Here is a 17,659-nt window from a genome sequence, read left to right as displayed (position 1 = left end):
CTTCTTGGGGACCATGAAGTAGATGGAATAATGGCCTAACCCTTGTTCCTCCAAGGGCATTGGGAGAATGGCCCCTAAGTCCAGGAGACGATCGAGCGTCTGGCGAACTACGCATTGTTTGTGCACTGGTCCGCAAGGGGAGAAGACAAACCGGTCTCTTAGGGGCCGAGCAAATTCTAAAGCGTAGCCGTGCTGTAGAATATCCAGGACCCATTGGTCGGAGGCGATTTTGACCCACTCCTCGTAGTAGAGAGACAGCCGTCCCCCTATCCTGGGTGTCGAGGAGTGGGCCGGCAATACTTCATTGGGAGGACTTGCTAGGGGTAATCCCTGGTTGGTCTTCGTCCCTGAAAGGAATGGGACCAGGACTGTGACCTGGAGGAGGGCGTCCTCTGTTGAACGGTCTGTGATTGTCGGAAACGACGTTGACCCCGGAACTGGGTACGAGTAGCACTGAATGTCCTGGAACTCAGAGGATGATCTTCGGGTAACTTGTGTACCTTATTCTCACCGAGGGACTTTATGAGTTGGTCCAGCTCCTCACCAAACAGTAACTTTCCTTTGAATGGCATGTAGCCCAGTTGAGACTTGGAGAAGAATCCGCCGACCAGTTGTGGAGCCAAAGCAGGGGTCTAGCTGAGACTACTGAGACCATAGATCTGGCTAGTACCCGGAGCAGGTCATAGAAAGCATCTGCTCCATAAGCTATCACCGCTTCCAAGTGCTCTGCCTGCTGTGCCTACTCTGGAGGTAGCTCTTGAGTATTGAGCAGCTGTTGTACCCATCTGAGGTCTGCTCTTTGCATAAGAGCTAAAGACAGCCGCTCTGACCCCCAAAGCTGACACCTCAAAGACTCTCTTTAGGTATTCCTCTAGATTATGATCCTGCATATCTTGGAGAGCTGCTTCCCCAGTGACTGGAATAGTCATTCTTTTCGTGACCGCCGACACTGACACGTCCACTTTGGGGACCTTGAGGAAATCCAAGAAGTCTTCAGGGAGTGGATACAACTTGTCCATCGCTCTGCCATCCCTCAGAGAAGCTTCTGGAGTATCCCTCTCCCTGGACAACAACTGGAGGAGCATAGGATGAAAAGGAAATGCCTTGGCTAGTGGGCGGAGGCCCGCCTGGACGGAATCAACCTTTTTTGTCGTTGTACTGGGCCCTGAGGTGTCTTATGGGGCCTCAATATCCAGTTCGTCCAGTACATGGGGAATAAGGGGATCTAACTCATCCCTCTGAAAAAGACGCAACACCCGGGGATCATCACCCTATATTTGCAGCGCAGGTGTCTCATCGTCCAGGTCTGGGTCGGTATCCGGATCCTGATAAGGGGAATTGTGAACGGGAGGGTGAGAAACCACCCGTACCCTGGAGGACCCTTGTGGCGGGGCCCCTGATGCTTGGGGGACTTCCCCCTTCTGTAGATCCCAGGGGAAGTGTTGGTCCTGAGTCTTGTGGGAGCCCTGGTGGTGGGAGGGGGTGCCATAGTATTCCCAGATTCATCCAGCCTAATCATCTTGGAGGGAGGAGGAGCGGAGGCTGGGTCCATCCTTGCTAAATAGACATTATGAAGCAAAAGAATAAACTCCGCAGAGAAAGGCTGTGGGGGAGGGGGGCCGGGGGCAGATTCTCAGAAAAGTGCCCCGATGGTGCTTCTGTATCTGGGAGGTTCACGGGAGTTAGAATCATTGGCAAAATTGGAAATCCGCAGTCTGCAACTGAGTCTGGTTGCGTCGGAGCAGGTAGTGCAGGAGACAAAATGGCCACCTTCCCGCGCTGGACGGGAACGGGGCCGGCCTCCCCGAAGACGTGTGCGCTCGAGCGCGAGAAACAGAACGCCCCTCGGGGAGGCACCTCGCACATAGGCCTTCACGGGAGAGCCACGATCCGAGCCCTCCACAGGCACAGCATCGCGCCGGGCACGGCATCGGAGGGGAAAACAGATCCTGCACCACAAGCACCCTCCGGAGACAGTCAGCAGCCACAAGCTAAACTTGTGCTGGCAAGGTAAATAAACGACCAAATCTGAGAACTAATTAGAACAGAGAAATGGAGCCTCTCTGTGGGGGCTGCACTGAGGAAAACGACGTCTCAGAGCAGCAGGCTGGAGGGGGAGAGGTTGGACCTCCAACCTGTACCCCAATTGGACAGCAAAATAGTTAAGAGGACTCCTGTGAAAAGAAAAAGCTACAGCACTTACCCCAATGTGAGAGGAAATACATAGACAATTTTATGAAGTACCAAAGTTCTGCCTGCAAGTTTCAGAATGATTGAAACGAAGGAAAACTTAAGGCAAGTTCTTTCGCAAATCCTCCTAGATATTTTTTTTTTTAAATATGATCCATCCAAAGAAAGAAAATAGTAAGAAATCTATCAAGATTACAGGGGAACCGCTGGTGCCACCTTCATCTGCTGGAGTCAGAGTAATACTGAAGGGACGCAGAGGGCGCTCCAACCTATAAGGGACATCCTTACAATTTGGCTCTTACTCCATCTGCTGGAAGGGGGACACAACCTATTGTCTGGACTGATCCGGGAATTAAAGATGTGTTTAACAAGAGAAGGTCTATTCTGAATGAAATGCCGTATTCTGCTCATTTCTTGCAACATTTTTTTTAATAAAAATGTTAAATGTTAGAAAATAAAAGGAGTTGGATATAAGAGTTGGGGGAGAGGTCAAACAGGAAGTTAATCTATTGCTGCCTCCTTGGTGCATGGTCGGTTCGAGTGCCTGCTAAACATTGCATGTGCTATGCTTCTCAACCAGGGCCTTGCACATTCACAACGCTGAATGAAAAAGGTGAGAACAGATAATAGATCTAAGCAATACTGCAGACAAAAGCGACTGGGCAGGCCAAACAATCCTTACTGCTCACATCTACTACATTACTGTTTCTATTTCTTACCCGATTTGCCCTGGGGTGACTCACTGAACAAATTCAGTATATTTCAAGTGTTTAAAAAAGGATTGGATAAGTTCTTGGAGGAGAAGTCCATTACCTGCTATTAATTAAGTTGACTTAGAAAATAGCCACTGCCATTAGCAATGGTTACATGGAATAGACTTAGTTTTTGGGTAATTGCCAGGTTCTTATGGCCTGGATTGGCCACTGTTGGAAACAGGATGCTGGGCTTAATGGACCCTTGGTCTGACCCAGTATGGCATGTTCTTATGTTCTTAAGTCTATTCTAATTAGTTTGTTTCAGACATAAAGAAGGATACAGAATATAAAATATTTGTATTTGGTACGAATATCATCTTAATTATTCCTAGGGCCAAGGACCCAGCAAAGCATCTTTGCAGCATTTGGCATTTACGAAATATTGCTCTGGATAGCTGCAAACACTTTATGCTTAGAGCTGCAAAACTAGAAAATAGGTTTATCTTGTTTTTTTCTTTAATTTTTGGTTGGTTGTGCCCATCACCTGTTCCCTTTCAGACTGAGTTGGGGAACAGTGATGAAAAGATACAGAGGATTTTATTTTTAAAAAGTCAGTACATATAATTATAATTCTGAAATATTAACCAGAAGCAGCCAAGAAAGCAAATAGGATGCTCGGGATTATTAGGAAAGGAATGGAGAATAAAACAGAGAATATCCTAATGCCTCTGTATCGCTCCATCGTACGACTTCATCTTGAGTATTGTGTGCAGTTCTGGTCACCACATCTCAAGAAAGATACAGCAGAACTCATTTTATAAACTGCATATGCTCCATCGATTAAACCAATTTTTGTCTACCATGGACCTAAGAACTGTTTTACACTCTTTGTTAATTTCTTCAGTTAATTACTATAATGCTCTTTATGTTGGTCTCCCCAATCTACTCCTTGTGCTCTGCAAATAATTCAAAATGTGGCAGCCGTATAATTCTCGGTACACAAATTCACGCTCACATTACTCCAGTTGTATTTGATTTACATTAGCTGGAGGGTAAAATTCAAATTGCTGCTATTGGTGGTCTTGCCCCAAAATGCGTAAAGGAAAATTGGTTCTTATCTGCTAATTTTCGTTCCTGTAGTACCAAGGATCAGTCCAGACTGCTGGGTTATGCCTCCCTTCCAGCAGATGGCGTCAGAGAAAAGCTGAAAAGCACCCCCTAGGTAACCCGGTGTGCCACCTGCGATCCTTCAGTATAATGAATATCACAGCAGAATGAAGTAAATTTAACAACCAATGACTGGATCAAGCGAAAATTAAATTTTTTTTTTAATACAAAAATCAGCGAAAACTATGTATAAGAGCGCGTGTAATACTTCCAAGGTGCCAAAGAACTGTAAAAAGAAATAACAAATAATTAAGTGGACTCTCCTGAATACTATACCCCTAGGCAGGCGTCTGGACTGATCCTTTGTACTACAGGAACGAAAATTAGCAGGTAAGAACCATTTCCTTTCCCTGTACGTACCAGGATCAGTCTAGACTGCTGGGATGTACCCAAGCTGCCTTAAATGGGGTGGGACCCGGAGAGTCCCACTCAAAGTACACTGCTGCCAAAAGAATCCACATCCGGAGCTCGGACGTCCAAACGGTAATGCTTAGCAAAAGTGTGCAAGGATTTCCAAGTAGCCACCCTGCAAATTTCTTGAGGCGACACACATTGGCTCTCTGCCCAAGACGCCGCTTGCGACCTGATAGAATGAGTCTTAAGACCATCTGGCATTTGTCGCCTGTGACCTATGTACGTAGAAGCAATAGCTTCCTTCAGGCATTGGGCAACAGTAGTCTTGGAAGCCTTACACCCTTTCTTTTGACTGCTCCATAAGACAAAAAGATGATCAGACAGTCGAAAAGTATTAGTCACCTCCAAGTACTGCAAAAGAATCCGCCATACGTCCAATTTTCTCATATCTTGGCCCTGAGGCGAACTCCGATCCACATCCGGAAAGGCTGGTAACTCAACTGAATGGTTAACGTGGAACGCCGAGACCACCTTTGGCAGAAAGGAAGGCACCGTCCTAAGTGAAACCCCCAGAGTCCGAAATTCTCAAGAAAGGTTCTCTGCCTGACAACGCTTGAAGCTCAGACACGCGTCTAGCCGAACAGATAGCCACGAGAAACACAGTCTTAAGCGTTAAATCTTTCAACATGGCCCATTTGATAGGCTCAAAGGGAGAACCGCAGAGACCACGGAGGCCCAAATTCAAACTCCACGAAGGACAAACCGCCTGTACCGGAGGGTGTAAATGTTTGGCTCCCCGCAAAAAACGTGCTACATCCGGATGCCCAGCAATGGAGGTACCATCAACCTTACCTCTTAAGCAGCCTAACGCCGCAACCTGGACCCGGAGCAAGCTGTACGCCAAACCTTTTTTCAAGCCTTCCTGCAAGAACGTGTACTTTAGAGGCCTTTCGTGGGGACACCTTCAACCCACTGCACCAGGAATCAAACACTTTCCACACCCGAACGTAGGTGAGAGAAGTAGACATCTTTTGTGCCTGTAGAAGAGTGGTAATCACCGCCTCCGGATAGCCTTTCTTTCTTGTCTCCTCTCATAAGCCAAGCCGCTAGACCAGGGGTGGGCAATTCCAGTCCTCGAGGGCCGAGAACCAGTCGGGTTTTCAGGATATCCCTAATGAATATGCATGAAATAGATCTGCATACACCTGAGGTAGAGTGCATGCAAATCTCGCTCATGCATATTCATTAGGGATATCCTGAAAACCCGACTGGTTCGCAGCCCTTGAGGACTGGAATTGCCCACCCCTGTGCTAGACAAAAGCGAGCCACCTGATCGAAAAATACGGGACCCTGTCGCAGGAGATTCGGTAGATGACCCAGACGCAAGGGGCCGCTTACTGCCAGGTTGATCAGATCTGCGAACCACGGCCTTCTTGGCCACTCCGGAGCCACCAGAATCACCAGCCCCCGGTGGGATTCTATTCACCTTAACACCTTTCCGACCAAAGGCCAAGGAGGGAACACGTAGAGGAGAATGTTGGAAGGCCATGGAAGGACCAGGGTATCCACCCCTTCTGATCCGTGCTCCCATCTGCGACTGAAGAAGCGAGCCGCTTTTGCATTTATTTGAGTCTCTATAAAGTCCAGCTGGGGGGTCCCCCACTGGCGCGTCATGAGCTGCATCGCCTCCTCGGTCAATTCCCATTCTCCGGGATCTAGCCGCTGTCAGATGAGAAAATCCGCCTGCACGTTGTCCACTCTGGCGATATGAGATGCTGCAATGTGGGCCAGATTGCGTTCTGCCCAGGCTATCAACTTGTCCGCTTCAGAGGCTACCGGCCAACTCTTTGAACCCCCTTGATGGTTTATGTAAGCCACAGTGGTCGCATTGTCGGATAAGACCCATTCCACACAGTGTTCGACAAGTGGAAGAAATTGGTGCAGCGCTAAGCGAACCGCCCTGGTTTCCAACCGTTTTATGGACCACTTGGTCTGCTGAGGTGTCCACTGACCTTGAGCTGATTCGCAACTGACAGACCGCCCCCCAAGCGGTCAGGCTGGCATCTGTCGTCACAATTATCCATTGGGGATTTTCCAATTTTACGCCATGAAGCAAGTGATCCGGGACCAACCACCAGTCCAGGCTGGCCCTAGCCGGTTCCAGCAACGGCAAGGGCAGGTAAAATTCCTCCGACTTGGGATCCCAACGGGAAAGCAATGCCCTTTGCAAAGGCCCACAGAACCAACTCCAGGGTAGCTGCCATAGAACCAAGCACTTATAAATAGCCCCATACCTTGGGCAAGGAAAGCGCCAACAGACGTCGAACCTGAGACATTAATTTCTCCATCCTCACTCAAGGCAGGGAAACCTTGCCCACAGATGTGTCAAAACGTGCTCCCAGGAATTCCAACGCCTGAGACGGAACCAGCTGGTTCTTGGCGTAATTGACAACCCAGCCTAGCGAATATAGATGATGCAAGACCAACTGCACCGAAGGCACGCGGCTACTACCACCACCTTGGTGAAGACTTGTGGAACCGTCGCCAGCCCGAATGGGAGGGCGCGAAACTGGTAATGTTCTCCCAGAACCATGACCATAGGAACCTCTGATGGTGCTCCTGTATTGCTATGTGAAGGTAAGCTTTCTTCTGATCCAAGGAGGCCAAAAACTCTTCTTTCTGGATGGCCGCAATAACGGATCTCAATGTCTTCATCCGAAAGTGAGGGACTCGCAACGCTCTGTTGACCTTTTACAAATCCAAGATCGGTCGGAACAAGCCCTCCCTTCTTGGGTACCACGAAGTAAATGGAGTAACGACCGGTCCGATACTCGGCTGGAGGAACAAAGACAATTACTCCCAGGGCCTTCAACCGAGACAGTGTTTGAAGAACTACTTGTTGTTTTGCCGGAGACCCGCAGGGAGACACTAGAAATAGATCCTGAAGTGGGCGAGAAAAATCCAAAGCGTAACCATGATTTATAATATCTAGAACCCACTGGTCCGATGTGACCTTGACCCATTCCTCTCGAAACAGAGAGAACCGCCCCCCAATCTCCGGAACGGAGGAATGGGCCAGCGTACCTTTATTGGGGAGCTTTGCTGGGGGTGAAACTGTGAGAGTTTCCGGAACGCTGAGGCCACCTGCCATGAAAGAATGTGCCCATGCCTTTGACCTTGCCGAGGAGCAATGGAAGAACCCATACCTGCATGGAAATGGTGCTGGCCTCAAACAACCCTGGAACACGCCAAATGAGCGAGACAGTCTGGGCTTGTCCTCGGGGAGCTTGTAAACCTTGTTGTCTCCCAGGGCTTTAATAAGTTGTTCCAGCTCGTCACCAAACAACAGCTTCCCCTTGAAAGGAAAGGAAGCCAGTTGCGACTTAGAAGAGGCATCAGCCGACCAGTTACAGAGCCACAGCAGCTGTCTTGCGGAAACCGCCGAAGACATGGTACGTGCAGAGGTATGGAGAAGATCGTACAGCGCATCCGCCATATAGGCAACCGCCGATTCCATGCGGTTCGCCTGCTCTGCCTCTCCCGGAGGAAGCTCCTGGGATGTGAGCAACTGTTGAATCCAGCGGAGGGTAGCTCTCTGCATAAGGCTGCTACAGACAGCGGCCCTCACTCCTAACGCGGATACTTCAAATATCCGCTTGAGCAAAATTTCCAGCTTTCTATCCTGAAGATCCTTGAGAGCTGCCCCTCCTGTCACTGGAATCATGGTATGTTCAGCTATGGCCATAACAGCAGAGTCCACCATAGGAATCTTAAGAAGATCCAGGGACTCACCCGGTAGCGGATAGAGCTTTTCCATGGCTCTGCAAGGAGGCTTCAGGTGTATCCCATTCCCGGGACACAATCTGGAAAAGTTTTGGGTGAAAGGAAAAGGTTTGAGGTGGGGCTCGAAGCCCTGATAAAACTGCATCTCCAGGAGAAGAATCAGTCACCACTGGTGGGACTGAAATCTCCAGTTCCTGAAGCACATACGGAATTAACGGGTCTAGCTCCTCCTTGCGGAACAAATGTAGCATCTGCGGATCATCCGCATCCACCAGAGCGGCAGTATTTACATCATCGCTCATATCCAACGAGGAGGGGTCTGGATCCGTGGGATCTGGAGATGCGGAAGGTAGCGGGAGCCCCACGTCAGGAACTAGACGGGGAGCCGTGTTCCAGTACTCCCTTGTCCCTCCGCTGGCTTAAAAACTTTAGCCGGGGGGAGTGGGAGAGAGACTGCGCTTACCAGTCAGCTTCAGCCTCCAAATATGCCTTATGGAGCAGTAAAACAAACTGCGAAGAAAATGGGTGCTGTCACTTTAAGGGCCCCCCGTGGGAGGAGCCAAGCCCAAAGGTAATGCTGAGGGAATTGCTAAATCAGGCTGGGAACCAGAGACCGTCCCCTGCCTCTGAGGACTCAGAGAAGGCGGGGAAAGAAGAGGGGAATTCTCCTCCCTCTGAGCCCTGCATATCTGGACCCAAGCTAGGCAAGATGGCCGCTGTTCCGGCTCCGAGCGGGGACGAGGCAGGCCTCTACCTGAGAGCAACCTACCTGCTCCCCGAGCCACGCGATCGCGGCAGAGCAGACTTTTGCCCCAAAATGGGCTGCTGCGAAGGCCCCTCACCCCCGAGAATACATCGGGAGCAGAGGCCTTCGCGGGAGAGCCGCTGAGCCGGCTCCCCACAAGCTTGGCAGCGTGATCCGCGTGGCATCAAAAATTGAGCGAAAAACTGGCACATGAGCTAGGTGGAGAATCCACCCCTTCCGGAGGCCCGGGAGAAATGCGGCAGGCTATGGCTGATTAAGAAGGTACAGAGATTCACCCGTTTCTGTTTTAAAACCCTTCTTGTGAAATAATTTTTTTTTTTCAATCAGCCACCAAGCAGAGGAATTAACGTCTCTGCATTCACCGTACAGGCATTTGCACCCACCAGAGGAATGATGGTTTCTCTGGACCTGTACAGAGGAGAGAGAGGGACTGGCCCACCGGTAAATCTCCCCACCAACTCACCAGGAAAAAGGGACAATCTCAGGGTATAGAGGTCGTAGGGCACTGCCCAGCCTTGCCTGCCCTTAGTGTTTGTACACTTTTCCCTGTTTTCTAATTTTTTTTTTTAAGTTACATTAAGTTGATCTAGCCAAACGTATAATCAAAATAGAAAACCTGTGTAGGAATTAAGCAATAAAGTTCTGTAAAAATCAGGTCCGCAGGTTATGCCATCCTCTCATCTGCTGGAATCAGAGAATACTGAGGGATCGCAGGTGGCACACTGGTATATCTGGGGGTGCTTTTCAGCTTTTCTCTGACTCCATCTGCTGCAAGGGAGGCATAACCCAGCAGTCTGGACTGATCCTGGTATGTACAGGGAACTGAAGAAATTACTTACCTGATAATTTCATTTTCCTTAGTGTAGACAGATGGACTCAGAACCAATGGGTATAGTGTGCTCCTGATAGCAGTTGGAGACTGATCAGATTTCAATCTGACGTCAGCACCACATATAACCCGTGCACGAGGCTTTGCTCTCCAGTTTTCTCCTCGAAAAGCAATTCTGGATATATGTGTTTGCATAATGTTTTTAATTAACTTGATTAACTTGAATTGGTTGACGTGGTTTCTAGCTGGAGACCGCCAGGACACTCAACCGAGAAGCGCCGACACCTGATAAAATGGGTGTCTGAATTAAAGATACGGGTTGGCTTACCCGTGCTTGTGTTGCACTCGGGGGGAGGTTCCCTCGAGGATTCTGGTTAGCGAGGCAGCCATGGGCGGGGTGCTGAGTCCATCTGTCTACACTAAGGAAAATTAAATTATCAGGTAAGTAATTTCTCCATTCCCTATCGTGTAGCAGATGGACTCAGGACCAGTGGGATGTAAAAAAGCTACTCCCAAACCGGGTGGGAGGCTGCCCGTAGCCCATTTAGTGCTGCCCTTGCGAATGCTGTGTCCTCCTTGGCCTGAACATCCAGGCGATAGAATCTCGAGAAGGTGTGGATGGAGGACCATGTCACCGCCCGACAGATCTCTGCGGGTGATAGCATCTTGGTTTCTGCCCAGGACACTGCCTGGGCCCTTGTGGAATGGGCCTTGACTTCCAGAGGTGGAGGCTTGCCTGCCTCTACGTAGGCCGCCTTGATTACTTCTTTGATCCAGCGGGCTATGGTCGCCCGCGAGGCCGCTTCACCTTGCTTCTTCCCGCCGTGAAGAACGAACAGATGGTACGTCTTTCGTACAGGTTCCGATCTTTCCAGGTATCGGACTAGGAGCCTGCTGATATTCAGGTGGCGGAGAAGGCGTGAGTCTTCAGAGTCCTTATGCTCGTCTGGAGATGGCAACGAGATGGTTTGATTTAGATGAAAATGAGAAACCACCTTTGGAAGGAAGGAGGGGACAATGCGTAGCTGTATGGCTCCTGGCGTGAATCTGAGGAATGGCTCCTGGCATGATAGTGCTTGAAGTTCGGAGATTCGACGGGCTGAGCAGATTGCCATGATGAACACAGTCTTCAAGGTGAAGAGCCGTAGGGACATGCCGCGAGTTAGACGTCCTAGCGGGAGCTTCGTTCAGACCAACACCAGATTGAGGTTCCTTAGAAGTATCAGCCACTTTAGGGGTGGCCGAATGTGCTTGACTTCTTTAAGAAGCGGGAGACGTCTGGGTGGACCGCTAGGCTGGTGCCGTCCACCGGGTCTGAAGTTAGCCAGGGCGGCCAGTTGTACCTTGATGGAGTTGAGGGATAACCCTTTGTTCACGCTGTCCTGCAGAAATTCCAGGATCATGGGGATTTTGACTGTCCGTGTAAGGATGTCACGTCCTCACACCAGACTTCGAATATTCTTCATACTCGTATATATGTTAAGGAGGTGGAGAACTTGCGCGCTTGGAGCAGTGTGTCAATCACTGGTCCTGAGTATCCACTCTTTTTCAGGTGAGACCTCTCAATGGCCAGACCGTAAGCGAGAATCTCGTTGTGTCTTCATAGAGGATCGGTCCTTGCTGGAGTAGATCCCTGTGTGGAGGTAGGAGTAGAGGGTTTCCCATCAGAAGTCTTTGCATGTCCACGTACCACGGTCTTCTTGGCCAGTCTGGGGCCACTAGAAGTACCAGCCCTCTGTGGTGTTCTATCTTGTGCATGGTTCTGCCCAGTAGTGGCCAAGGAGGGAAGGCATATAGTAGGTCCTCCTGTGGCCAGGTCTGGACGAGGGTGTTGATTCCCTAGGACAGTGGTTCCCGTCTTCGGCTGAAGAACTTGGGAACCTAGGCGTTGGTCCCTGTTGCTAGGAGATCCATGGCTGGGGTTCCCCAGTGGTCTACTATCTGCTGGAAGGCTACTGCTGACAGTGTCCATTCCCCTGGATCCAGACTCTCTCTGCTGAGGTAGTCTGCAGTGACGTTGTCTTTTCCCACGATGTGGGCGGCTGATATCCCCTGTAGGTTTGATTCGGCCCACGTCATTAGGGGCTTTATTTCCAGAGACACCTGCTGGCTTCTGATTCCCCCCTGGCGTTTGATGTAGGCCACTGTTGTGGCATTGTCCGACATGACTGACTGATTTGCCCCGGAGTCTGTCGCTGAACCGTAGGCAGGCTAGCCTGACTGCTCGGGCTTCCAGTCAGTTTATGTTCCATGCCGACTCTTCTTTGTCCCATTGCCCTTGGGCTGTTAGCTCCTGGCAGTGGGCTCCCCATCCTCACAGGCTCGCATCCGTGGTGAGCAAGGTCCATTCCGGTGGGGATAGGCTTGTTCCCTTGCTCAGATGGTCTTCTTGTAGCCACCATTGTAGTAGGTTCTGCACCTTCGCCGGTAGCCGGAGTGGGGCGGAGTAGTTCTGAGACATCAGGTTCCACTGTGACAGTAGGGAATGTTGTAGGGGCAGCATGTGGGCCCTTATCCATGGGACGACTTCTATGGTTGATGCCATGAGTCCGAGGACTTGGAGATAGTCCCAAGCCGTGAGGAGAGTGTTCAACAATGTTCGTAGCTGTTCCATCAATCTCCTTCTCCTTGTAGGGGGAAGGGTGACTTTGTCCCATTTGGTGTCGAACTGGACTCCCAGGTACTCTAGGGATTTGGAGGGCTGCAGGTGGCTCTTGGATGTGTTGACGACCCACCCGAGGTTCTGCAGTAGTTCCATGACTCTGGTGGTTGCTTGGTGGCTTTCCTCTGGCGATTTCGCTCTGATCAGCCAATTGTCCAGGTATGGGTGCACAAGGATCCCTTCTGGCCTCAGTGTCGCCCCTACTACCACCATGATCTTGGTAAACATTCGGGGAGCCGTGGCTAGCCCAAACAGTAGGGCCTGGAACTGGTAGTGATGGCCCAATATCGCGAAGCGTAGGAAACGCTGATAGAGGTGATGGATCAGTATGTAGAGATAGGCTTCTGACGGATCCAGGGAGGTCAGGAATTCTCCCGGTTGTATAGCCTTTATGACTGAACGCAGGGTTTCCATGTGGAAGTGGGGTACCTTCAGGTAGTGACTGATGGTCTTGGGGTCTAGTATGGGCCGGAATGTTCCCTCTTTCTTGGGCACGATGAAGTAGATGGAATAGTGCCCAGAATTTTGTTGGTGCATGGGCTCCGGCATTATTGCCTTTAGGGCAAGTAGTTTTGATAGTGTGGTTTCCATTGCCTTCCTCTTGGAGGGGTCGTGGCATGGAGAAATCACAAACTTGTCCGGAGGGGGATGCTGTGGAAGTCCAGGTAGTATCCCTATCAGATGATGGTTAGGACCCAATTGTCCGATTTTATTTTGACCCATCTTTGGTAGAATAGGGCAACCCTGCCCCCTATGATTTCTTCCTGTAGATGGGTCTGCTGATTCTCATTGCATGTTGTGGCTGGGACCTGGTCCCAAGCTGACTCCTCTTTTGTTGTGTTTGTTCCAAAAGGACAGCCCCTTGCTGGCAGGGCGGGGGGTTTGGTAAGTGTTTTTGTATGGTCTATAATGCTGGGATCCTCTAAAGGACATTCTCGTGAGCCTTGTCTTAGAGGTCACGTCAGCTGACCAGCTTCGGAGCCAGAGCTGTCTTCTGGCTGCCACTATGGACAAAAGGCTCCTGGCTGAGGTGTTTACCAGGTCTGAGGTCGCATCCGTGAGGAATGATATTGCTGGGTCTAGTGTCTCGATCGGCGTAGTTGCGTCCCTGGCCATAGCCAGGCAGGCACGTGATACCATGGCACAGCAGGCAGCGATCTGTAAGGTCATAGCTGATACTTCGTGAGACTGCTTGAGGATGGATTCCTGCCGTCTGTCATTGGCATCCTTGAGTGAAGCTCCTCCCTCGACTGGTATGGTAGTGTGCTTTGTGGTGGCGCAGACCAGGGCGGCGACCTTGGGGAACCTCAGGAGTTCCTTGGTCGTGGGTTCCAGGGGGTAGAGAGCTTCTAGGGCTCGACCTCCCTTAAAGGTGGCCTCTGGAGTGTCCCATTCCAGGTTGATCAGTTGTTGTACAGCCTGTAGAGTAGGGAAATGGTGTGAGGTCTGGCAGAGCCTGGCCAGGAAGGGGCTCGCCTTGGACTTTGCTGCGTTGCATATGTCCGGGATGGCCAATGTCTTCAGACTCGTGGCTACAAGGGCTGATAATTTGTCTTTTGGGAAGAAGCGTATCATGGTGCGATACGGTTCCGTTCCTGGAGGGAGTTCCCCTTTTCCAGGGGTTCTGATTCCTCCTCCGAATCCTCTGTGTCCCCTAAGTGAAGGCATTTGTCCAGGTGGGGCTCATCTGGTGGAGGCCGAGAGGGGCCTGGGAGGTTCTGGACCACTGGCGGAGGTTGTGGTTGTGCCGATGGTGGCCCTGTCTGAGCGTGGATGAAGGATTGCAGTTCAGCAAAGAATCCCGCCCAGGAGAAGTTGCCTGGGACTGCATTGGGTCTGATGGCACTCCCTGAGGGCCCCCACTGTGGCGGGGGGGGCAGAGTCGGGAATTGAGAGGTCCGGGGCAGTTTCGCTTATCCGGAATCCTCTACAGGCTGAGGGGGACCTTGTCTCGGCTCCCCCTGAGCTTCTTCACATAGCAGGCACAGGGCGGAGGGTACTTCAGGCTGCGCCACTCTCAGGTGGAGGACTGGGCCTTTAGCAGTCTTGGACGGCACTGCCATGATTTGCGCGTGTATCCTGTGCAGGTGCGCATGTCGGGAGGCCTGGTTATGTTTTCCGGGTACGCCTACGTTGTGCGTGTAGGACCGGAAGATGCGCGCAGGCCTAGTTGTGCGCTTTGCAGCCCTGGGCGTGCCGCTGTGCACCCGGCCCCGATGTGCGCACTGCTATGCGCACAAGTCCTTTATGCGCCCGGCTCGGTTGTGCGGACGATGTGGCGACCGGGGGGAGGGGGGCCGCGGCGACCACGCGGTAAGATGGCAGCCCCCCAGGGGGTCTCCACGTGGGAGGACCCTCTTGTTGGATCGGGGTCTAGCCTGGACGGGGCTGCTCAACCTGAATATACAGACGCCAGAGGGACGATCTGAGCAGCTGTCCGAGTCTCGGAGACCGGTCCTCTGCCTGGCGGTCTCCGGCTACGGGGGAGAGGGAATTCTGCTGCCTCTCAGCTGCTCACTTTCCCGGGGGCTAAGTCCACGCCGGGACCGAGGCTTCTGAGGGATCTCGGAAATCACCTCAGGAAATGTCGACTGGGGGAGGGACCCTTAGTATCACCGCAGGAGAACGGGGCTCGTTTTGGAGGTAAGTATTTCTTTACATTTGGAGTTTGGTTTTCTAAACGCTGTGCAAGCGTGTGAGAAGTCCCGAACTGCTATGGAGATGGAGAAAAACTGGAGAGCAAAGCCTCGTGCACGGGGTATATGTGGTGCTGACGTCAGACTGAAATCTGACTCCGTCTCCAACTGCTATCAGGAGCACACTATACCCATTGGTCCTGAGTCCATCTGCTACACGCTAGGAAATTCTCTATTGAACTTTTATCATGCTGGGAGATCTTGGATGTTGCAGAGTCTTGAGAAAGTCTCTTCTGTGTAGAAGGTCTAAATCTATGGAACTCTCTACCAGATGAGATCAGGCAAGAAACAGCTTTGCTGGGGTTTAGGAAGTTAGTTAAGGCTTTTTATTTTTAAGCAAGCTTTTGGAGTAGATGCTGAAGGCCCTTGGGAACTCTGATAGCTGCGCTAGTGAAAAACGTTATGGTTTTGTAATTTTCAGTTGTGTTTTAATATTTTATTTTTATCCTTTGTTTTATGTTATGCATTATGGTGTATAATGTTTCTTAGATAATGTTTTGCTGCTTTATGTGGTATTTTTCATCAGTATTTATTTGTTGATATATATTCCTGTATTGAGATATTAATGTATATTTTATTGCAAGCTGCCTAGGAATGTTGACAGATGGGGTATAAGTTTTTGAAATAAATACAACTTTGCTCTTAATATTAATGTTTAACGATTAGGAAAATTCCTCCCTCAGCTCCACCTTTTGTAATGAATCTAACTCAGTCTAACTTATAGCTCCATGCAAAAGTCACACTAAAGACGAGAAAATCTTCATCAGATCCCTGTGCAGGCATTACACAAATACATATAAAGCCAGAATACAGCAAAAACAGAATAACAAACTCCTAAAAGTAATTAAAAAAAAAAGGAAGGAGAAAAATGGCTATAAAAAAGTGCAACTGATTGTGAAGATATAATAAAACAAACAGCAAAGAAAGGAGACAGAGAGAGAAGACCAAAGGAGAGAGCTAACGCCAGACGCTTTGACACTTTGCAACATGTAGCGAGGGCTGCCGGTTTTAAGAGCAGCAACCATTTTCATTCCAGAAAGAGACTGGGCTCTATGGCCTGGCCAAGCTGTTCTATGTGGTGGCTGCAGGCTGGGCTCCAGTGAGCTCAGTGTGGTTTGAGGCATGTTGCATGGGCACATACAGAGGCCACAGGAGGCGCCAACCCCCGCCTCTGCTACCGGATACGGGCCATTCAAGTGGAAACCCCCAGGGAGAAGAGGGGACGCTGACGTGACTTGAAGTTCCTCTGCCAATGCTGCCCAGCAGCGACTTTCTGGAGGCAGAGGGGCCCTCTATGGGCTTGAATGCTACGAGGGACCAACCGAGGATAGAAAGAACATCTGTCTCCTTTCGAGAAACACCTACGTTTTACTAAAGCCACATAAAAGCATTTTGGGATAGGACAGTAGCTTTTAAAGACATGCGATTTGTACTGACTCCTTTATACAACCAAGACTACTAAAAAGCTTACTGTCTAAGTCTCTGTGAGCTGGGAAGCGGCAGCTTTATCTCATTCTTCAGATAGTCGTAGGCCTTTGGTCCATATAAGTGTAGCGTCAATGCAAAGTAGTGCTGCTGCAGAGAGTATTGGGATTCAGGCTTCCTGAACAGATCCAGAGGAATATCTGAAAGAGAGCCATCAGGTCAGGGAGGGTAACAAAGCACAGACAGTACTCGCCATTCTAAATACTTGAAACAATGTCTCCAGATCATCAGCCTGTTAATGTGTTAACGGGATCTGCTTCTCGCAGGGACCCATCCAGCTGCTTAGAACTCTAAACGTAAGGACACAGCAAGAGCGGTGCCGGCTCAGCAGTGATCCAGCCCCGTGACCCATCACAGACAGTGACCAAGCCCCGTAACCCAGACAGTGACGAATCCGGCTCAATAGCAAATGCCTAGCAGATGCGAATGAGGGAAGTTCATTTCTTTGTTGCTCATCTCCCAAAAAAGTCAGGGATGCCAATCCAAGCCTGCCCGATTAATTAGTGTTAATGGACCTGCCCTCAAGAAACTCGTCCAAACCTTTTTTTTTAACTCTGGAAGTTGCTGGATCACCAAGCAAAGAACGTACAGTAGGTGTTTTGCTTTGCCAGCAGTCTAGAAACCAGCAGCATTACTGAACATTTTGGTAACTATACAGGGATGGTTCTGGCACTGGCACTCAATAGGTCGTGTCAGATTCTCACCTCCAACTTCATTCTGCCCCTTGTCCCTTGAACAAATAAGAGTGTAGAAATGGAGGCACCTTAATGAGGCTCACCGTCTTACTTTTAGTTTGATTTTACTTTTAGAAAACCTGCAGTAAGCCCAGAGTTCCTGCAGAGAAATCCATATACAATCCACTGGCAGGACAGAGGCCTGGGACAGACGGCCCCATGGCATTCTGGGGGTCATTCTTTCCCACTCATCTGCCATATGAAGACCAGAAAAGGGTCAGTTCACAGGAGGTGGGAGAAGAAGTTATCCCAACCCCAACATCAGCACAAAGATCAAAAAAGAGACAGATGTGCATAA

The 17,659-nt window shown here is 50.2% G+C and overlaps 1 protein-coding gene across 2 annotated transcripts in view; it reads right to left on the bottom strand.

Annotated features, from left to right (window-relative positions):
• Window positions 1-17,659, bottom strand: part of THAP9 (THAP domain containing 9) — a 60,366-nt gene that overhangs the window by 13,418 nt on the left and 29,289 nt on the right. For both annotated transcript variants that reach the window (XM_029615864.1, XM_029615865.1), the window contains exon 6: window positions 16,614-16,767. In XM_029615864.1, coding sequence (XP_029471724.1) covers window positions 16,614-16,767 — 154 coding nt within the window. The remainder of the gene's footprint in view (window positions 1-16,613; window positions 16,768-17,659) is intronic.

Source organism: Rhinatrema bivittatum, chromosome 9, assembly GCF_901001135.1.
Source record: "Rhinatrema bivittatum chromosome 9, aRhiBiv1.1, whole genome shotgun sequence".
Taxonomy (NCBI): Eukaryota; Metazoa; Chordata; class Amphibia; order Gymnophiona; family Rhinatrematidae; genus Rhinatrema; species Rhinatrema bivittatum.
The sequence above is the reverse complement of the archived record's forward strand: the minus strand, read 5'-3'. Positions and strand labels throughout refer to the sequence as shown.